General features: G+C 39.2%; 1 protein-coding gene across 14 annotated transcripts in view; it reads right to left on the reverse strand.

Annotated features, from left to right (window-relative positions):
• FOXP1 (forkhead box P1) overlaps nucleotides 1-23,250 on the reverse strand; it is a 349,307-nt gene that overhangs the window by 8,108 nt on the left and 317,949 nt on the right. For 10 of the 14 annotated variants that reach the window (XM_017542803.2, XM_037743579.1, XM_037743576.1 and 7 more), the window contains 6 exons: nucleotides 19,992-20,075; nucleotides 9,872-10,073; nucleotides 9,687-9,766; nucleotides 8,987-9,088; nucleotides 4,788-4,909; nucleotides 2,984-3,053 (listed from right to left, as the gene is read on the reverse strand). In XM_017542803.2, coding sequence (XP_017398292.1) covers nucleotides 2,984-3,053; nucleotides 4,788-4,909; nucleotides 8,987-9,088; nucleotides 9,687-9,766; nucleotides 9,872-10,073; nucleotides 19,992-20,075 — 660 coding nt within the window. Of the gene's footprint in view, nucleotides 1-2,983; nucleotides 3,054-4,243; nucleotides 4,414-4,787; nucleotides 4,910-8,986; nucleotides 9,089-9,686; nucleotides 9,767-9,871; nucleotides 10,074-19,991; nucleotides 20,076-23,250 lie in introns of all 14 variants that reach the window. The other 4 variants (XM_017542805.2, XM_017542808.2, XM_037743577.1 and 1 more) reach the window with 2 other exon arrangements.

Raw genomic sequence — 23,250 nt, forward strand, 5'->3', positions numbered from 1 at the left:
TTTTTTTTGCAAACTGCAGTTGGACAAGCATCTTAACTGCTTTTATCTGAGACAACAGGGGTCGCACCTCTCTCAGTCAGAGAAATTCTGCCAAGTGTCTCTCCACTAGAAATACTGTAAGATAAGCTCTCACAAGACAATTTCACTATTCTATGGTCAGAACGTGGCAACAGTGCGGCTTCTGCTAGCTTAATTATTTATTTTAGCAACTTCCCTGATCAGAAATTCTGAAGACAAAATTGAAATGCTGTTATGAATGTGCTTATTGGGATGAGTTGGTCACACTCTAGAGAAGGGAACCTTCTTGGGATGACTGTTTATTCTCTTTGGCTCTCAATGTATTCTAGGTCAAGGCCATTGCTGATTGGGACTGGATCATAGAACATGGGCTGAGACCCAACAGCCACAGTAGTGAAAGGCATCCAAACGCAAGCGCTTGTATTGATCCCTTGGTTCTCAGACAAGAAAGATGTAAGTGATGAAAACCAGCCTTGTTCTTTGAAAAAATGATGAAATGGACTGCAGAGAGATCCCAGTGCCTGATCTGCAAGACAGCATTTTGAACACACTCTTTGTTAAGCAAGTGATCAGAACAACCCACCCAAGGTGAGAGAAATTGTCACTGCTTATGCCTAACAAAGTGGTTCCTTTTTTTTCTTCTTTGGTAGTTGATGTCCACTTAAAAGCAGGTATGTTACAAAAATGGACTTAATTATGTAAATGGTCCTTGCACAGTATGTGGTTTCATATCAAGCTGGCACCTCTGCCAAAAACTGAAGTTGCCTAAGTAATTGTGCAGAAGTCCATAAGCACCCTGGCTCCTGGAACATTAACCACTCTGAGATCCTCAGGAGAAAGGCAGTCTATAAATACGAAGCTTTACGGTTACCCTTAGTTACTTCACTTTTCAGAGCATAATGCAATCTGTCCCAAGTCCCATGTTTTATTTCTGTAGTGGATTCTGCTGTCCTATTTTATATATTGTATATCATGCATTATGTTGCTCTAGTAATTTTTTTTGAAGATATTGTTCCACTATTATTTTTACTCGTCTTGAAAAATGGAAATAGGCGGTAATGGAAAGGAAGGCCTGCTGGCAGAATCTTTATTTAATTTTCACAGTAGAAAGTTGTCTTATGTGTCTGTCTACTGATCAGGGATCCAAACTCGTAGAAGAGAGGGAAACAATCCACTTCTCAAATCATGAATTTATATCAATTTATTCCCCTTGCCTCATTATGGACGGAAAGTGTTCTTGGAAAATGGCAGGACAGTTTTGGGCTACTGAAGAAGATGCCAAAAACAAATGTTCAGAGACGAAACCTGAACAGTTCTGTAATGACAAAGCATACTAATTGAAATTAGTCACATAGTTAAGAGAATTCAGAGGACGGAGGATCACTCTTTTTTTTTTTTTTTTTTTTTTTTTTTGCCTTTCCGCTTCATGAATATAAAATGTGCTTGTAATCTTAATACTATTCCAGATAGAGCAGCCTTTAAATTCACACTTCACAAGACTCCAGGGAAAGTAAGTTACTAATGAATGGTATTTACAGTGGCAGCATCGAAGCATGCTTTCATTTACTCTTCTAAAGTAACTTGCGTAAACTACAAGTAATTAAAAGAAACGCAGAAAGTAGTTTCTCCTATTAAATCCAGTTCAGGCTAAAAATAAATAAATAAAATTACTGAAACGCTAAGGCCAGTGAATCTGCCTCTAAAGACTATTGGGCCTGTAGGGTACAGAGTCGTGCTCAATAAATATCTGTTTAATGCAGAGCAAGACCCAGGCTCCTGTCAGCATCTCTTCCTTCCTCATCATGCTGACGGTCTCAACAGTTTTTTCATTGTCCCTTTTTAGACTTTTGAGTCTCTGTTTGTGTTGTTACCCCAAGAAATGTGAGCATCTGCTCACGTATTACGGTCCTTTGGAAGGACACAAGACACTGTAGTATCTCAGAGCCAATCTGGGGGTGATACAGCCCCCACTGAGAATGTATACTGCAGAGGACTGCAATGGTATTAGATGACAAATGTCACATTTATCTCTAAAATGTGTTATTTAAAAGTTATCGAGATTCTCTTGGCCTGTCTTCTTGAACAGTCTGGGTAGGGGCAAAAACAAACAGGACCACAGGCCAAAAGTTCATACTGCTTACTGATGAACTCTCGAGGGGAACTTGAGTACTATACCCAGGTACTTGAATGAAATGATACAGGAGTAGCCTTCATTTAAGAACGGAGATGTGCAACAGGGAAAAAGTTTGCTAGAAGCTGGGCTGCCTCGGGTAGCTCCTTTTTTGGGTGGTAATCTCTCGCCTGCTCAAAACCCACATCTTCACTCCTGGTACCATTGGTAACGTAACAAGTTCTTGGTTTGTCAGTAGGAAATAAACACTCCTAAACACGCCGTATAATTATTATGTAATCTTGAGCAATCGGCAGGAAAACTGAAGAGTTTTCTTAAACACCTCTATTGTTTAAACAGACACAGTTTACTTTATAAAGTGAACCAGACCCAGATCCTCCCCACACCAGACAGAAGCGAAGATGCTCAAGTCGACTTTAAAAGAAGAAATACAAAGCCCTGCTTTCTCTTTAAACCTGTGAACAATAGAAGGTCATGTGACGCAGTGGCCTATCATCCAGCACATTAATAGCTGTGCTAGAGTAATTACACTTGTGGTATTTTTGCCTCAAGTGAAATTCTGAAATAAGAGGATGGAAATTATGATACTGCTGATAAATATTAATAAGTGAACTTTTAATTTTTTTGCCACAATATTCAAAATGCTAAGCATCCCGCTAATGCTGAAGCAGCCCGATGTGTTTGCCTCCAGGGAGTACGATGCTTTGTGCACTTAAGAAAAAAGTTTAACGGAATTAAAATTTAATATCTAATTAGAGCGAGGCTAATATATTTTGAAATGAATGGGGGAGACCTGTGCCTCTGCTGCATATTCGGGACGGCCATTAATCTTACCTGTAAAGCTGCATTGAGAGGTGTGCAGTAGGCGTGGCTGCTCTGCATGTTTTTAATAAGGGAAGGGTTACTGTATAAGAAAAAGATAAAAACTCCAAGTTAAGCACAGTTGACTCCAGAGCTCCTAGCTAAGTTTTAAGCTTGCTGGTGTCCTTCCAAATCGGCAATTTCCCCCACTAACAAAACCTAAGGAAAGTCAGGCTTTCTCCCTGTCACTGCTCTGCAGGGCTGGTTTGTGTGCACCCTCTGGGGTTAGACTTCGATACTGAAGGAAACTAGGTGTACACATTCTGGCTTAGGTAATAATAGGCTCGGGTCCTCCCTCCAGAGCCCTCTCTGCAGGTTTTTAGGAGTTACCATGACTCCAGACTCCAACAGGAAGGCGGCAAGCAGGCTAGGAGGTTGTGCTGGGGAAGGCAGTGAGCTAGCTCACAGCAGGGGCTGCTGGGCGTGAGCAGAGAGAATCTTGGCTCGTAAGCATCTTCAAGATTTGAACTCTACAGTGACGGCAGGAAGGCTTTTAGGGAACATCTACAAGGCGCGTTTATTGCTAACAGGATATGGAGAGTAGGGCATGCCAGGGGAGGGGCGTTCTAAATAAGGGGATGTCTTAGCCAAATCGGGGAGGGTCTGAGAATATTTGCTGCTGTCTCCATTCCTGGACCAAATGAAGCCAACATACTGTTTTCAGAAAATCTCTAGCCTCATAAGGATAAAAATAATAAAAAAATATATTGGGCATACTGAGGGTAAAGAGTGCCTTCCAGTAAGCAATTACCTACATTTATCAGAGGCCTTTAAAGGAAGTATACTCGATATTACCTATTTCCTTCCTATACTTGGAACATTTTAATCATTCACCTCATTACATTTACATCATTCCTGTGAGTGAACAAGTAAGAAATCATCTATCTACCCCAGTAGTGCACACACATTTTAACTCTAAGCAAAAATTCCCTTTTCACTTGGGGGGATTATGGGTTAAGCACAAGAATTTAGTTCTAGAGTCCCGTCCCCGTAAGCTGCTGAATCAAAATACAACCAATATTTTGCATTAAAGACGTCAAAAAAGCATTATTCAAGGCACTGGTGTTCCAAAGAGAAACGAGAGCAATACATGTACAAATCACACAATTTAGTTTCGTTGCAGAAAGCTGTGGCACTGCTATTGGTGAAATGCAAAACTACATGGGATGAGTCAACCATGCAAAGCCAAAGCAACAGCAGAAAAAAAAAACAAAAGCAAGTAAAGGCTCTTACTGTGCGACAAGCTCGTCAAAGTTTTCATCGGGGCAGTATTTGCGAGGACGGCCTCGTTGAATATGGCGGCCACGTTTAAACTCTTCATCATCAACTGTCCAAAAGGACCCAAACTCATCCTCTACTCTGATAAAGCACTTATGCAGTGAGAGGTTGGTGCGAATGGCACCCTGGGATAGGAGCAGCAGCAAAGGAGATGGAGTGGCAACAAAAGGAGGCGGGGTTGGGGGCAGAACAGACATCCAATACAGGGAACAGGAAAAAGAAAATAAAATGCAATAAGCATAAGCAAATGGTTTGTGAGGGTTAATATGCATTGCCACCTAAAAGCTACTAGCATGTGATGCAACAAAGACCAGCAAGCAGGGCAGGGGGACTGGTGGGTATACAAAACAGGAGGGATGAAATGCTTTTTTGCTTCCCTTAACTGAGACAACGTGAAACCAGTTCTTTGGTCTGACACCATCTAGCAGCCAAAGCCTCTACGTTATACTTGTTAGCACAATCCAAGCTGGGCTAAGAAGTTCAAACATGGTGGACGTACCCACTGATCTTTTGTGGCCTTCGTTTTTGGAATTCTACTTCATCCACTGTCCATACTGCCCCTTTAACGTTTTCTACTCGCACAAAACACTTGTGAAGACTAAGATTATGACGCACTGCATTCTGCAGCAAGTATAAAAGAGAGAACATTTACATTTTCTATAAGAAAAGACTCCAAAAACAGCAGTAAATTCAGCCTAACAGTCCACATTTGTAACACCATCCCCAAGAGCTGCAGCTACCACCCCCATGGAGGACCTTCTCATGGTTAAGGATGTCTTTTCCAAAAGCAAAAATAAACCCAAATTATAAATTAATTGCATGTTGGCATTTTCATCTAGTCTCTGGTAATAATGAACCAGGAGAAAGTTTTTAATATGCATACAAGCCCCAAATAGGTTCCAGTGTACAAATCTGAAAATGTTACTTTTAAACAAAACATGCAAAGCATCAAACTGCCCCTTTTAAGCCCACCTACCTCCCCTAAAAAGGGGGTATTTTGTTCAAACCGTGAAAGAGGAACACTCGGTTAATATTGCTACATACAGTTTTGTTCTTGATAGTTTCTGGCTTTTAAAACTTCCATAGATCTTACAAAAAATTCTAAGGTAGATTTTACCACCGAGAGTATCACCTTGTGTAGCTGAAGGACCCAGAGGTAAACTGACCCCACAAGAGATCAGCTATGTCTAAGAGTTGGCTCTACGTATGGGCAAGTATTTTAATTGAGTAAATGTCAAAGGAACACATGAGTGGAACTCTCAATGGCAAAATGACTCTATTCCTACAGTTGATGGTTTCTATAGACGCATCTTGTATGGTTATTAGTCCTTTCTGGCCATTCCTAAGCTGAGACCCTTAACATCAATAATTTATGAAAAAGGAGGATCTCAACTCAAGGGTGAAGAGCTTTTAAGATCTCATCTTTCCTTTGGGTTTGGAAGAATCCCTAACACCCTTACTAGGTATAGTAACAAGCAAGGGATCATTTCTTTAGTCCTGCCTGGTTAAACTTAGGGATCTGGACTCAGTGCTGGACATGAAGATATTCTAAAGAGATCCACGTCATTTAAAATTGTTATCTTATTCAGAATGAGTAGATCACTCAATTGGGGCTTGAGAAGTTGGCATAAACATCACAACTCACATACCATGTGAAGTCCTCACTCAATTCCAGCACAAGCATTTTGCACCCCTCCCCATTCTGCCACCTGGAGTATTTTCTTCCTGAATTACCCTTAATGGTGGTGAATCTTGCTACTCCGAGAGGTGCTTCAGTGTTGGGACAATTAAAATTGGTGACTGTGAGGATTAACGCTACCTAATAATTTTTCTTTTCTGATATGGAATATTTAGAAGATAATGAGACAAGTTTTAACGCATGGTGTGATGAATTGCTTGAAAGGAGAATTCACACAATCAATTCCCAAAGAGTTTCTAAGTAATATCAGTATAACAAGAGGTAGGTTCAAGATACCCAGGTGACTATCAAAAGGACACTCATGATTCAAAAAAAAAAAATTGGATGAGTTTGCTGAAAAATAAAAATCTCTAAACTGAAAACATTTGGCATGTCATATACTTGATAGGACAATTTTCTTTGCATATAAAATGCAGTCTAGTCTTTAAGCAATTTTTTTTTTTTAAAGAGACTGGGCCTTGCTCTACTGCCCAAGTGGAATGCAGTGGTTCAATTATGACTCACTGAAGCCTTGTATTCCTGGACTTAAGAGATCCTCCTGCCTTAGCCTCCTGAGTAGCTGGGACTAGAGACATGTGTCATCACCCCCAGCTAATTTTTAAAATTTTTTGTAGAGATGGCATCTTGCTATATTGCCCAGGCTGGTCTTGAACTCCTGGGCTCAGCTGATCCTCCAGCCTCCCAAAGTGCTGGGATTACAGGCAGGAGCCACTGTGCCCAGCTGCATTTTAAAAAATACATTACCCAAAGGCACACAACAGGAGGTCTACTGTTATTTACTGGAACAAAACTGAGGTGGTACAAATAAACAGACAAAGGCAATTTCCTTTACAAATCTGGGCATTATACGTCTAGGAGACATAACTTGGAAAGAAGTCAACATTGCTTCTAATCCTAATCACTGTCTGATGTTTTAAAATAAGTATCAAAATGTATAAAACTGAAAGGGCTTAAAGCTACTTCTGATAAAATAATTTCTGTAGATCAGGTTGAGCAATATAACCGTGTGAGTCAAGACACAAAGCCAAAGCTTCAGTTCTGTTTCCCAAAACTGCACATCTAAGCAGAAAGCAACTAGAAGTTAAGAGTTTTCAAAAAAAGATGTGTAAGCTCTTTTCAGTCGTAACTTTAACTGAGCATTTCATCTTTTGTCTAAGATCATGGTGAAAATAAGGACACATAGAGAAAATTATACGTATTTATGAGTCATTAAGTACTTCATCTAAGGTTGTTTATATTAATGACACTTTTTCCTGCAGTTTGCAAAATGAAAAAGTTCAATCTGAAGATCTAAGCTTAAATATTATATTCACAACTGGTAATTATTTTTAAATTTCATCATTTCCATTTATAAAAGGCAATCTGAAGAAAATGTCTGCCTCTTACTTCAACTTCCTAAATTTTTAAAAGCATTCATGGCTAAAGATCCTTTTATATTTTATCTCCTAAGGCAGGCTGAGGCAAAGAGGGGAAGATTTTGAACATAGGTTCCCTTCAGTGCCCAACTGTCTTAATGGAAATGAAAGGATAATTTGGGCCATAATAGATATTCACAGCTCTGTAAAGTTGATGAATTAATTCTATGGTTATATTCATTTTCTTTTAAAATGCTAATTTATCAGGAACTTAACAGAGGAAATAAATTTTTCTGTTTTTTGCTTTGGTTTTTCTCCAGTATAAAATTAAGGAATTAGCAAGGAAGGCATTTATTTCAAGTGAAGGAAGTTTTCCTTGCATCCTATAACACATCCCTATCATATTTAGATCAATGTCACAGAAAAATGTCCTCAAATGTTTGTATTACACGTCTCTAAATGTTTTGGATTTCAGGGATTAAAAGAATTCCAGGTAGTTAAAAAAATAAAATAAAAAAAAAAGCAAAAATACAAATGACAGAGTGTACCTGTCGCCTTCTATAAGCAAGAATATCTGAAAATGGGAAAGCCCAAGAATGCCTGAGGGCTCAATCTAATAGAAGGGAATAAATACCAGTGAAATCTTTGAACCAGCTGCTGAACTGGGAATGAGGTAAGCCATATAACCCCAAGCACTGCTGGGGTTATCCAATAAAGAACTATTGACATGTTTTTATAGCAAATAGTGTTATAATGAACTTCTACAATCTACTTTTCTTCCTTAGTATATCTATGAGGGACAATCTTTGTTTTTGCTGTTTTTTGAAAAAGGGTCTTGTTGCTCTGTTGCCCAGGCTGGAGTGTAGTGGCATGAACAGGGCTCACTGCAGCCTCAACCTCCTTGCCTCAAGCAATCCTCCCATCTCTGCCTCTGGAGTATCTGTGACCACAGGTGCATGCCACCATATCTGGCTAATGTATTTTTTTAAGAGAGACAGGGTCTCACTATGTTGCCCAGGCTGGTCTCGAACTCTGGGGCTCAAGTGATCCTCTTGCCTCAACCTCCCAAAGTGCTGGGATTATAGGCATGAGCCACTGTGCCTGGCCAACAATCTCTTGACTTAAAAAAACAAACCCTTGGTAATACATTGTGGTCTCCATTAATAGCTAGTACTTAGATTGCACAGCTTTCTCTACTAATTGGGTGAATGAGCTTTTCATCCAACCATTGAAGGCTGTTGTCAAGTTTGGTCATTTCTCCAGGTTCTATCTCTGGAGATACATCTCTGCAAATATTGGCTGTGGCTGAAGATCTAACCTCATGAGGTTTGTGGAAGTAATATGGCAACCTCAACTTTTGGGCAACGTGTCATCTGCCTTTCTCTACATATTCCAACCAGAGAGAGATCATTTTACTGGCTGGCCCCTCCACACCGCTCATGCCCGTGTAATGGGAGTCTTCCATCCAGGCATTTCAGCCACGATGGCACTGCTTTCCCAATAAAATACACCTACAGATGGGACACTTTAAGCGTATCAAAACAATACAAGTGTAGCTTCCTTACAGCACAATTGCATTTTATCAACAATAAACTGTTCTATGAATGTCAAGACCCAAGACTAAACAGGCCTGAGAAAGTTTACCTTCCACGTGGCCGCGTTGCGTCGGAAGTAAGCAAACATTCGTGTGAACCAGTTATAGATTTCATTTAGTGTTAGCTGCTTTTCTGGAGATTCGAGAATGGCCTGTGAAGCACAATGTAACAGAGATAATTTATGACCAAATCAGCAGAGTCGTCCTTATACAGTTTCTCCAAAATATACAATCACTGGGCTTCAGAGCTAAATCCTGAGAAAGGTTTCACAAAATGATCTAAGATTAATGGTTGTATTTAACAGTTCAATAGCAAAATTCAAAATGGAGTTATCTAATTGTTTTGAGTTTTTATTTCTGTTTCCGTACAGAAATATTAATTTATTAGTCATTCATAAAGCAGAATCAAAGAGAAATGCAAAACATTTCACTAGCTGATTAAAGCTCAGTAATTATTTAGAGCTCAGATTAATTCTAGGGATCAGAGATTACTGTAGCTTGTGATAATTGACTTGCCATCTTTAAACAGGCTCATTTTCACTGTTGTGTGAAATGAATTTCCTAATAATCACATCGTATTGTAATACTTAATCAAAAGCAATTATGTTATATATTGCAGTTTTAAAAAACCTTATAGAAAAGGTTTCAGCATGCTTGCATACTAAACGGTTTGAAATCTACTTCATCAATATATATCCATGTACACATACACCTTTTGATACAATTTCATATACTGTGTTATTTACTTACCTGCCTAATTAAAGATGCATATGTAAATGGTGGTCTAACTTCTGCGTTCTTATAAAATTCTTGGTTCTGCGCAATATCTGCTGAATAAGAATCATTGTCCTATTAATTATCACTTTTTAAAAACGGGCTAGTCTACAAGAATTGCAGATTACAACTCTACGTGAGGCAAAACATGGAGTATCTACCTGAAGAAATGGGCACATTATATTTGTCTGAGTACCGCCTGCGGATGGGTCCCACCGTGTGCATGCTGGTGGTGGTGATGACAGAGGGGCCTTGGGTGACGGGAGTCAGCGGGGCCGTTGGGGTCGTTGGAGTATGAGGTAAGCTCTGTGGAGAAGCCTCTGATGCGGACTTGGAGAGAGTGACACTTGATACCAGATTCAGCTGTGAGGGAAAAAACACGTCTTAGAAGACCTTCAGGAAAACAGAGCAACCCGGTTACCACGCATCCAGCAGGAATAATACAGAGAATGCATGGACAGCGCTCTTTCTCTAAGCAGATACATCTACCATGAACCGAAACACAAGTTGAGTCCTGCGTAAACCCAATTCACTTAGGATGTAGCGTAAGATATCTCTGGCAGCAGTCTCTTTTCAAAAGGCTGCTATGTGGGTGTTTACAGGCTCAAAAAGGGGCTACCTACCTGAGTGAGACTGAGAAAGCCTGAGTCAAGACATTTCTTTGATTGTGATGTCTCAACTACTTTAATCGCCCATCGGGCCTTGTCAACCTCAAAGAGCTCCAGAGAGGAGTCCTTAGCAATACCAGTAAAGCTGAATATTTAAGGCAATACAAGTTGGAATACGCTAGTGTACATCTGAAGCGTCCAACAGAACTTTCTGCAATAAGCTAGTACAACCCAAGAGCTCTTTTTACTTTTTATTAAAATTAAACTTTAATAAATTTAAAAGGAAAGAGCCCCATGTGGCTAGTAGCTACCATAGTGGACAGCCCAGGAGAGACTACTGAAGGCCATCATGCGGCTTCCTGGATGACAAGAACTACTGCAAATTGTGTGGCCTATCACTCATATTAAACACAACGGCCCTGATCCCACAAGCCGTCATTTGTTTCCATCAGTTAGCAGAAAATAATTCTTAAAAGCTTTATGGGTAATCTTTATTAAATCTATCAAAGGCTTGGTATCTGTTAATTTTTTTTAATGTGACATTCTTTTACAGAATACGGAGATCTGGAACTGTGAGGTTTTTGCTGAAATTTTTTCCTTCAAGTTTTGAATCTTCTATAAAATGGGAAATAATCTGCTTCAAGTTAGTAAATAAATATTACTTATTTGAAGTAGGATAGAAGAAAATAGGTCAGGAATGGTGGCTCACACTCGTAATCCCAGCACCTTGGGAGGCTGAGGCAGGATGATCTCTTGAGCCCAGGAGTTTGAAACCAGCCTGGACAACATGGTGAAACCCTGTCTCTATTTTAAAAAACCCAAAACACACACACACAAATTAGCCACATGTCATGGCTCACGCCTGTAGGCCCAGCTACCTGGGAGGCTGAGGTGGGAGAACAGCTTGAGCCGAGGCAGAGGTTGCAGTGAGCTGACTTCACACCACTGTACTCTAGCCTGAGAGATAGAGTGAGACTCCACCTCAAAAAAGAAAGGAAAGAAGGAAAGAAAGAAAATAATAGGTATAAATAAATATTTATTTATATAAAAAATAGATATATATCTAAATATAGCTATTTATAAAAATAATAGATGTAAACAGATAACTGTTTCAATTTATCTCTCTTATCTTCACCCTGAAGTACTGTTCTAACAAATACTAAAAGGGATAACCCTTTTCCAAAACGTGTTAGAACAGAAATATTATTTTATGTCTGGCAATGCTGAAGAATTTGGTTGTTTTCAGCGTATTACTGTTTATATGCTATCTCAGATACAAAGACCCACCCTAAAATCCAAGAAACTTCTTTGGCAAAGCAGGCTTACTTGGTAACATTTTCTAAAACCAGATTTCAAATCACTCACCACAGTAAGTCTATTTCATGAAGTCTAATTCACCATTGCTACAGTCAGTCTTAAGTACAAGGCAGTATTTGTGGAAGGTTAAATGAGATTCCTCTGAGATCATAATCAAAGAACTTATTAAAAGAGAGTTCCAATGTTGGGAAGACTCGACCTTTACTCATACTCCAGTTAAAAAAAAAAAAAAAGGCCATGAGAATCCTAATATGTTTGGGTGAGTTTCATAAAAAAAGCAATGAATCTGGAGAAAAGAAAGATCAAATATCATGAAGAAATGCTAATGGAAAAATGTAAACATGGCGCTGGAAATGGAATCTGTGAACGCTGAGTTGTGCTTTCCTTTTTACTTTCAGCGTAGGATGTTAACTCGGTGAGCAATCGACAATCCCCACGAAGAGCAAGTTATGGAGATGGCACTGCCCTTACAAATGCCCCAGCAAGCTGAGCAGATGCTGGGAGCTGCTTTTTCTCTATAGTGCTAGAAATCTGACTTTCTGACACGCATTTGCAAACTAAGTGTGAACAGTTCAGAGTAGCAGCCGCAGGATGGGGCAGAGCTGAGAAGCCAAGGGGGGAAGAGTTGGGGCCGACCTCTTCTTCACCTCGGGCCTAAATCATTGACCAAGTCCAGGAACAGTACGTATAAGCATCAGCCCAAGCAAAGGGTCAAGGAAATTAGTGCATGAAAGGTTAATGCTCATAAATATACAGCTTTTATAATTCAGACGTTGCTAAGCCTAAGAATCTCAGAGCACTTTGGAAAGTCACGGGTAACATTTGAAAAAATCATGTTTGAATGCACCTGCCACTGTGTGGTCTCCTTTAATTCTCCTACCACCACTAATATCTGAGATGTTATTACTCATATTTTACAGATAAGCAAACTGAGGCTTGGCGAGATTAAATAATTGGCCCATATTCCCAACCCAGACCCAAAGTCAAACCACACACTTGTTTGATTCTAGATCCTTTGTATAATCATTTTATGCACAGTTAATGGGAAAAATGAACACTAACCAGCTTCATTTTTCTGTATACTCATTTTTGGAGAAGATTCTGTGCAGAGCATTTTATCGCTGCTTATGTATGACATTCAACACATGTAACTGAGCAAATATAGGGCCGTTAGTCCTATAATGACAAAGAGGAATAAAACACCTAACTGCTGCCCTTAAAGTGCTTACCATCAAACACATATGTCAAAGGCAAAGATAGACAGTAACCACAATGCAATTCTGAGGACCAACTCTGCTTCTTGGCTTCTCTTTTCAGTTTAAGAACATTTCCCTAAACACTGTGGCTTTCTTTTAAGATGCAATACAAATTATAATGTCCTTCATGCACGTTCCCTTACAGTTTTGGGAGGAAGATCACCAAGTTTACTGAGTTCCAGTTTCAATGTCAGAAATCAAAACTCATTCAGCAAGTGCAAGCTCATCTTTTTGGGGCTCACAGCAAAGAAGAATAGACAAATCCCACAATAAAATGTCATCAAAGCAGACAGGATGTGACTCTTGTAGCTTTTACCAAGATCTCACCACTAGGACTCTACCAAAAAAAGGCAACAGCGAAAAATAAAATCCCTCCAAGTTAGCATAATCCACAAAGGAAGAGAGACAGGTAGACTTTTCTGGAGGCTTTTGAACATAGCAAGTGGAAATAAACACTGAGCCCGAAGAGAGCAGAGAGGGGGCTTACCAGGCTTGACAAATGACACCGTGATTCACACCCACTGCTGGGCTGTCTCTAATAAGCCACAGAGGAAGCAGCCAATCTCAGCTAATTACCAGATAAAAATGTATTGTAAGGACTCTAATTAGGAGACTCGGATGGAGGTGATCTAATGATTAAATGCTGCATTTGAGTGACCCCACCATCAATGTGCAGTGGTGCAAGATGTCACTGGAATATTTTGTAGAAACAGTAATTTTATTTCGAGGAGGGGAGGCAGTAATATTTGTAATGATGGCTATGAGGTAAACTAATTAAAAGACAGTTCCTAGAGGAAGAGGGTGGCTGAGAGCAGCTGTGGCCATTCCAAAACCAAGTGCCAAGTCTCAATAGAGGAGCTGCAGTCAAGTGGAAAATTTCTGCCTGACCTCTGCCCTTGCTATTAATTTGCAGGAAAACTAATGACACATATACATATTCCCACAAAATTGTTCTAATTGCTAATTTGCCAAAGGAGCCCAGATTCCAAATTAAACATGACTGTAGCCTACGAGGGAAGGAAGAAGAAAAAGCTGTACACTCCAAACACGGGATGCTTTGCCACACAAAATCGTTTGAAGGCCGAACCAACAAGTTAATGAAATGTCAACCTTGTCAACTGACAGAGAAGTGTCTTAACTTTTAAACTTGTTTGATGATCACGTGCTTGTCCTGGAGAGAAACCACTTTCGAAAGGGAAGGTTGAGAAAGAGAAAGAATGGAGAAGAAAGATTCAAAACAGGCTCTGTGTTCAAACCAAACCTGCTCTTTTAATTAAGGCCTCTTTGAAAAAGAGTGCCGCCCCCCCCAAAAAAAAATTAATTACAGACTTAGATGAGCAAATGGGGAACGGTGTGGGTTTTTGCTGTAATCTTGAAATATTCATCTTAATTGTAAACCATTAAATCTTAATATAATCATCAATTAGAAATGAAAGCATCTATGCTTTGTGTTTCTGATTGTAGTTAAGGTTTTAAAAGATAATTTTTTCTAGGGCATGGAGCAGGAAGGGAATGCTGGGAGGGTTTCTCTTCCTGATGGAAAGCCTATTTTTCTTATTGTGTTCATTTTCTATTTAAAAAGAAGTTGCTATGTTTAGAAAAGTCAGAACTCTGATATTTTCTACATGGCAAGTTTCCATCATGTGATGATTTCAGCAAAGATAATCTCTTTGAAACTCTGGCCAAAAGTTAAATTCTTATGTCACTTAAAATTGCTGTAGGGTTTTATATTTTAAATTTATTTGTACTCTCAGGCATCAGTTTTTCTTTTAGCCATTGAAACTATTCAAACTTTGTCAGCTACCCACTATTCTGCTTAGTCCTTTAAAAAAAAAAAAAGTTTTTAACCGTCAGATCTCCCCTCCTGTTTAAAGATGATGAGTCACTCGCATTAAAAAAATAAATAAACTGCTGATGTAAACCCCTGACAGAAACAGACTTGTAAGTATTCCCATAAGAACTCATTTTTATTTTTGTTTGTGCTCTTGCCTCACATGAAAACAGATTCTGAGAACAAAAGACAGACCTGAAACCCAAACACCAAGGGACACAACTGCATAGTAGGGACTTTCAGGCTCACAGAACTTGTTTTTCTGTTCTTGGTTTTACTGGCCTGAGCCAGCTGAAGTCCTGCTTTAACTGCATGGCGGTGGCGTTTCTAGGCATGAATCACTGAGTTCAGACACGGCCTTGCTGAGACTGGAGGGATGGTACAAGGCCGCACAGAGGGCAGGACAGTGGGTGGCAGCTGGAGGCCTTTGTTACAACAAGCCTTTGCTCTCCTCTACCATCTGAGCCTGGCCATGTTTTAGAGACGGTGCTCGTGGAGGGCCGTGACTTAGAAGGTAGTGGCACTGGCAGGGATACTAAATGGAAGAAAAAAAAAAACAAAACTCTAGTTCGGGTGGTGAGGGGGCACTTAATGAGAAAACAGTATATAAATCAGCTTTTGTGTCTTGTGCCTGAGAATCCCTTTTTATGACTGTTTAATATTATTTCTCCAACTCTAAAGCAAGGACCCAGGCAGCGCAAATGATCCTTGAAGAGTTAAAAGACCCTTTTCTTCGGTGGGCACTTTGTTTTTATAGGAGTTAAAAACGCTTTCAAAATAGTCCTAATTGCTATGGTTGGAGGAAAAGAAAATGTGTAAAAATGAAAATCTAATACTGTGTTTCATTCCAAATATCCAAGTTCCTGTAAGTGTTTTATAAGATTTTCGGCAAGAAGGATATACCACCTACACTATAATTACGTGCCCACCAAATCTAAAAGAATGTGGTTTCTCCAGGAGCAGGAGTTGTTCTCTGATGTGTAGGAATACCCTGAAGCAAAGCGTACCTCTCATGTACTCGGTATTATAAAATACGATTTACAGTGTTTTCCTGACATAATGACAGATAGTGAAGTCTTTTTAAGAAATCCGTGGCAATTTAATAGAGTCATCATACCACAGCCATGTTTTTGTTTTGTCCTCTTAGTTTTCCACTCCCTCCCCCAAATGAAATATCTTGGCAAATTCTCCATAGAGTAAGCATGGAGAAATTAACCTCCAAGAAATACACTTGGGTATTTGAGAATGTTTACTGAGTTTGGAACAAAAGAATATCAATTATTTTCATTAGGGCAGTTTACTATTGTCTTGTTTTTTGCTTCTCTTTCCATGGGAAAGAATAGAATCTTTTAAAACTTAAAATAACAAGAAATGTGGCTATTCTAAATACAAGAACTGCTTTTCTGCTCTATGTACCTGATAGCTAGAACTTAGGGATGCTCTTGAAACTTACACATACTATATACCTCCATGCAGGTTCCAGACTTAATGAAACTAAAAGTTTGAAAAGCTTGTCTTAACTGATGTTGGCGATTCCTTTCCTTCCTCTACACTGTTCCTCGCCACTCAGAGACCGATTCGTGCAACCCACTCTTAACCTAAGGTCCACGAAGCTGACCTCGTAGCATTTCTTCCTATTCATCTTTTAGGTTTCAGCCTAGATGTCATTTCTCCCAGAAGTCTCCCCTGACTTTACCATTCTGGGTCACCTGTTTTACTTACAGGTAGTGCAATTCATGAAAAGTGACAATGTGTGAGTGTGTACGTAGTTAATTCCCAGTTTGTTTTCCCAGACTCCGAACACCTCCATGGTAGGGATGGGCCTCGCTCATGTGACGGACTACTTTTTGCTCTGTATGTCACATGCTTAAGAATTACTGGTTGTTGGAATAGTCTGATTGTAAATGCAGGAATTCCCTTTCCATAACCAACCTGCACTTTGAGTCTTTGGTTCTGTTCTGAAAGGAAGATTTTACTTAGGTTTACAGAAATGTGACAGCAAGCAGAAAGAAAGGCTGTCGAAGGAGTCTGAGGGATGGGAAGCCTGTGAGCTCCTGTCCCAGTTCACCCATAAGCTTTCTGCCTCAGATCCATGTCTAAAAACTTGGGCACCTTCCCGAGATGAGTGTATCCTGTAACTATCCAGATCTGATGAATCCCACAATAGGATCCAGAAAATGTGTCTATGAGCGGATGTAGAAACAATCTAAGAACGTTTTAGCAGTTTCTTTGATGCAATGAGCTGAGGACTGGTTGAATGACTGGATACAGCAAATGACACTTAACACCCAAATGGCATTTGGTGAAAAGCAACATTTACAGCAAAGCATTCTATCACTTAGTGACTAAGAATTTTAAAATAAACATGAGGTTTCTTTTACACAGAAATGGAAAAAAGAAAAAGCTTCATGAACTTACTGGCAAGGTTGTAACATGAAAGTCCCTATCTAGGGTTAGATTTGATCCTTGTTTCAAATCAAAGATTCTAGAAGGATACTCATTCAAACAAACGCCATGCATTCTATTATTTAAGGCAGAATAAATTAATTACAGACTGCAGGGACTTTGCATGTGAGAATCAGTCACCAGATAGCTCTGGGCCCTTAAAGTTGAAAGCATCAAGAGTTTGCTGTATGTGTATGCCCTTCTTTTTTTTTCTTTTCTCTTTTTGGCAAAGAAGTGAAAATTTATGCAAAACATTACACATCTACTTTTTATAATTAATTTCCCAATGCCTCACCTATACATATTTTAATAATTCCTGATTTATAAGATGGTATCTGTAATAAAATTTTCTATTTTCCAATAAATGAAAAGAAGTCAGGTTCACTCTGACAACAGAGTGTCACACAATATCTGCTTGTCAGGCACCAATTTTTACTTCTTACATGTAAGTTAAAGGATAAGGAATTTATAATGCTGCCTGTGAAGGGAACCACTTTTCATACACAAATGTGATCTTTTTTTCCTCAAAGGGTAATACAACAGTACATTTACATAAACTAATCCAAACAATCTATGTATTTGACAATGGCAAACCTCACACAGACGGCCTATTGTTGGTTTACATCTTGGAGTTCTTTATGTTGGCTTGTAGCGCTGCTCTAGCTGTCAAAGGTTTGACTTGGACTCTAAATAAATGGTTATAGAAGTGCTGTGCAGCGATATTGGACTTCTTTGCAAAAGAAAACCTGCTGTGTATGAATTCAAAAGCTATTAATTTTTCAGTCAAAAATATTCGTGCCTATTTCTTTTAATAAAGAAATACTGTGCTGAGCTACTAAGAGATAATGTTGACTAGTGGCAGAGAATTTTCAATAGAGCAGTTAAAAATAAATTTAGTAGGAGGTCCCCTTCAAAGTTATAATTTTCTAGAATGCAAAACATTTTTTTTTTAATACTCATCAAGACAAACCTTCCATCCCTGCTCATTTCCCCCATGGCTGGCTTCTCCCTGTTTACCGCCTGCTTACTCTGGTCCCTGTGGAGAATCCCAATGGTCCTTTTGTGGCCCACGGGGCTTGCATACATGGTGCTCTCTACCAACACTCAGCCTGGCCACTCGCCGAGTGCCCTACGGGGTTTGCAGTTCCTTCTCTTTAATTGTATCCTTCCTCCTCCCAAGGAGGCCAAGATCTACGCCTATAGAGCTGGGTCCAACCATTATCCTATCACTGTTTTTGATCCATGGAAGAAGACGGAGATAATCTCATTCTCTTCCTTGTTGCTGGGTGAAAACTCTCAAACCATGCAATCTGGGAAAACTGTTTCACTAAAGCTATCTAAACACTTTCAGAAAGTTCCAGGGCAGTCAGTGTTTCGTGCAATCGGCTATGCCTCTTCGAGATGACTTCAGCCAAGTCATCTCAGAAGCTCACCAATTTGCTTAGCTGGGTTCATGATCTTCCCAATATCCTCCTTTAGCAGGAAGGGTTGTTAGAAACAGCACAGTTGACTAATGATGCCACAACGCTGAATGACCTGGTTCCTTTTTTCCTTTCTTTTTGGTAGCCTACACAACCAGTCCTACAGCCATTTACTGTAAAATACATGGCAACTAAGGACTCCTTCCTAGTAAAAATGGATGCGCGAAGTGTTTAATGATTTTATGTCCTATATCTCAGTAATGTGTTCTGTTTCAGACATTAATTTTGCCTGCCAACTGCATCTTGGCAGGCTACCATATTTGCTGGGTTAATAGTCTGACTCCGTTTTATTTCTATCACCATAAATCATACATATATGGGTGTATGTTTGCTTTATTTATAGAAAAAAATCAGTCAAAACAGATAAACCAATACTTTGCCATTATGCTGCATCATTGCATATTGATTAAAATTGCTGGTACTAACTATAGATTGTCAACGCTCAATTAATTTTCACACAGTGACTCCAAGCAAAATCAAATAAAGGCAGTGTACCTTTAAATTTTACAAATCTTAAAATCAAGGAGCAAAGCACTGTCTCCATTTTGAATAATCAGTTAAAGCTACTAGAAGAATTTTAGAAATGTAAGAGAAATACAACCGTTAAAGAGATACACTTATTAAAAAGGAAGGAGGTCCAAGACAAAATTTTAGGTTCAGACACCATCCTTCTGCTTCGACATTAACAGCCTGTGCTGGGATGACACCCTTCAGGGTCCAGTAAAAGGAACAAGGCAAGAAAGAGGAGATTCTTATAAATTAAATGTAATTTCAGTATGTTATGTTTGGGCTCCTAACTGTGAAGGAATAATTTTCATTTCAAACTCCTTAGTAACCATCACAGCCTCTCCATAATTTAGCCTCTGACTATTCCAACAGTAAGTTTCTTATGTCTTTCCTCTGTTACAGTTAGACTGGACTAGTCCCTGCTCTTTTTCTCACACATCACTGTCTCTCAGCTTACCGGAGCCTCTTTCCTTTGCTGTCATGGTTTGGCTGTCTTCTCTGCGTTCCTACCATTCAGAAAGACTTCCTTTTTCCAGGGAGCTCTCGTAATGTATTTCAGTACCTTGCTTTAGCAGCAGTCATTCTGCCCTTGAAGAAGAGCTGAATGCTTAAGTCTTATGAGCAAGGACCATGTCTGAATCATCCTGTATTCCCAAGTGCCTAGCATACTACCTTCGTCATAAAGGGTAACCAGAAACAGTCGCATGAATCTAAGGCCTTCAAAACTCAAAGTTCTACCAAAGCAGGCTGGTCCTCCTTCCTCTGTTTGGGGTGGGGAAGCAGAAAAGGAATACTGAAAGTTTTGTTTTTTCACCTTAGTGGGGGTCATTACTTACGGGCTGAGGGGCGGCTTTGGGTTCTGTAGACTTCACATGCAGGTGGGTCATCATGGCTTGCAGGCGCTCTTTGTCTTTTGCAAGCTAGCAGGAAGAAAATGCTTTGTTATTTCTCTGAATAAAGATGCATGACTCTTTTAATACCATAAATGATACATATTACAAATTACACTATGGCACCACAGCACATGATAAAATCATTTTCATTGCTTAATTGTTTTCGAAATCTACATGACCACTGCCAAACTCTAAGTAACTGGAAGTGTTGGTGTGAGATTTCTCAACACAAGATACACTAGACATTCACTGGGGAGTTCTAGACCTGCTGGCACCACGCAGTCCCATGGAACACAGACAGCTAAAAGACAAATGTGAATCATACCTATTAACCAACCTGATTCATGAGAAAATCCAAAAGAAAATGAGCTCAAGGTAGCTAAAACCCATAAATTCATCTGTTGTGGTTATGGAAAAACTCCTAGACAGATGGATACATTTATGCAAAATTAGCTTCATCTTTCTGAACAGGTAGGCATAGATTAAGACAGTGCTGGCCAAGTGATATTAGTAGGCCAGGAGCAGGCTACAAGGGATGACAGGTTCCCATTTTCAAACGAGCGGAGAATAAGGTGGTTCATTCATTTACTCAAGATTTGAGTACCTGCTATGTGCTAGTCTCATCTTAATAATTTAAGTCTCCTGATTCTATAAAAAACGATCTTCTGAAGTCACACAAGGTTCTAATTGGATATACATAGTAGGCACTCAAATACTACTTATTGGAAGCTGCATCCTTTATGCTTCGCTTGGACTGCTTTAACTCGATATTTTCGATAGTTCAAGACAGTTGGGCATAGGGGACACATAATGATTACTTCTGTAAAAGAAGTGGGAAATATATCCCCTAAAGATAAAGGGATAGTTAAGAGAACAGCTGTGGCATTTAGGAATGGAGAAGGGGAGAGGGAGAGAATACAGCTGAATTTCAATACTTTTGTAGATCATTTGTCCAAAGTAATGCCTTAGAGTTAAGGAGGGACTCATTAGTTCTGCCACATAATGAACCTTAAATCCTTTAAAGCGCAACGATTTTTTTCAAGTCTAACACTATTCCCAAATTTAAAAATATACACCTTATGTATTTAAATACAGTTATTTTCTAAGGAAGAAGGGGGAATGCGGCTGGGGGTTGCAGAAAGGCAGAGGAAAGGGAAAGAGTACAAAAGGGAGAAGGGAAAGAGCTTCCAGCTGATCCCTACTGGATGACTCAGTCTCAAGCCATATCACATTTGATTTTTTCTTTTTATTCCCTTGTGGTTCAGGGAGGAATAAATTAAGAAAGAAAGAAAAAAAGCCTTACAGTGTTAGCATTTATCTTTCAACAAACAGGAAATGAAAATGATACCATATTAGGAGCCACTTGATGTTATTCCTCCTCTGTTCTTTAGTAAGTTATTGAACAGCCAAACTAAAAGATTCTCTGAACACATAATGCTAAAGGAATTTAGTTTTCCAAAGTGGCTTAGAACAATTGAAATGTTACGAATGGTATTTTTCTGCTATTCCTTTTTCTTTTTTTTTTTAATGTAAGTATCCTAAGTTTTTTTATGTTAAATACTCAGACTCTTTAAGAGATGTTTTAAAGTTATCATGGGGCAGAAGGAATTAAGAAATCAATTGTATTTTTCTTAAAAACAAGAAGTAATCTGCCATGCTGAACAATACAAATTAAAGGGTGAGAGGTGGTATTTACTGAAGTCTGTTGAATATTGATTGTGACTTACTTTGGGGGTAAACATTGTTGATGTAGCAGTTATAAAGACTAAGTGTGGTGCAAGGAAAATCTGAATCCCCGGCATTCAAAGGGATCATCTTCTCCATATTTCTAGCCAGAGGTCTACCAAGCTAATCTTTTACTGGTCAGCAAAGATAGTAATACTACATTGCAAACACATACCTAAAATTTGTAAACACAGCCACTTCCATAAACCCTGGAGGTAACTGCCATTGGAAACGTTTTCATATTTTTCCATGAGCACATTGTTTAGAACTCATCATCCATTCTGAGAGTTACCCAGGAACCTCAATTCCACCACCCTAGTTCTAACTTTCTGGTTTTGTTTGGTTAGTGCAAACTAACATATAGTATCATATTCTTGAAAGAGTTTTAGACTTTAAATCTATTATAGCTCTAACAAACTGTTTTAACAATTACAGAAAGAAACCCGCCAAATTCAGTTTTTCTTTTTTTTCGGCAAAACGGCTAAACATTCACACCTATTGAAACCATACCCTGTGTACAGTGGCCGTCTTGCATTCATAATACTAACTGAGCCTTCCAAAAGCTTTCACATTCTTTATTACTTCTTATGCCATCATCCCATGCGCTCACCATCCCCATCAATTTTCACGGCATCCTTTCATTATTAAAAGATGAGGATACAAACATTTAGTATTAGCAAGTATATTCCAGCATTTCCTCTTAAACTATAAATTCTATGAAAAGCAAAGAAAAGGAGATTGAGGCATTCAAGCTAAAGGCCCACTAAAATTTGGTTGACAAATTAAAATTTGTGTTGAAATATCAAAAAAGATTTACTCTCTAAAAAACTTTCCCAGTGGGTATGGAATGAGTATCTACCATAAAAGGAATGACAACAGCCTAAACGTAAGAGAAGTTGCTTGTGCAGGGGTCATTTTAATCTATGAGTTTATTCTGTACAACGTTTTGTACAACGGTGGTAGAGAGTAAATGGTTAGGGTGTGGACACAACAATCACACTGTGCTGTGTTCAAATCCTTGCTCAGTGACCCTCAGCACATTATGTAACCTTTTTAAGTACTTAGTTTCTCCTTCTAAATATGGAATGATCATCTGTGAACTCTGAAGGGGTGTTCTGAAGATCAGAAGCGTTCTTGCACATAACAAGCTTAGCAAAATGACTAGTGCTTCATGAATGCTGAACAATTTTCTTTTTCTTTTCTTTTTTTTTTTTTTTTTTAAGAAAAGTGAAATCGGTCCAGCGTATCGAGGCTTCTGCTGGCTGACTATATGTTTGAAATCTGGATCTGCCTAACAGGGGTTCAATGGAGTTTGCAGTTGGGCTAACTGGGAAGAGAAATAATTTTGATCATTTGAAGAATGGAACTGAGGCCGGGCGCGGTGGCTCAAGCCTGTAATCCCAGCATTTTGGGAGGCCGAGGCGGGTGGATCACGAGGTCAAGAGATCGAGACCATCCTGGTCAACATGGTGAAACC

The sequence above is a fragment of the Cebus imitator genome, unplaced genomic scaffold, assembly GCF_001604975.1.
Source record: "Cebus imitator isolate Cc_AM_T3 unplaced genomic scaffold, Cebus_imitator-1.0 Scaffold147, whole genome shotgun sequence".
NCBI lineage: Eukaryota > Metazoa > Chordata > Mammalia > Primates > Cebidae > Cebus > Cebus imitator.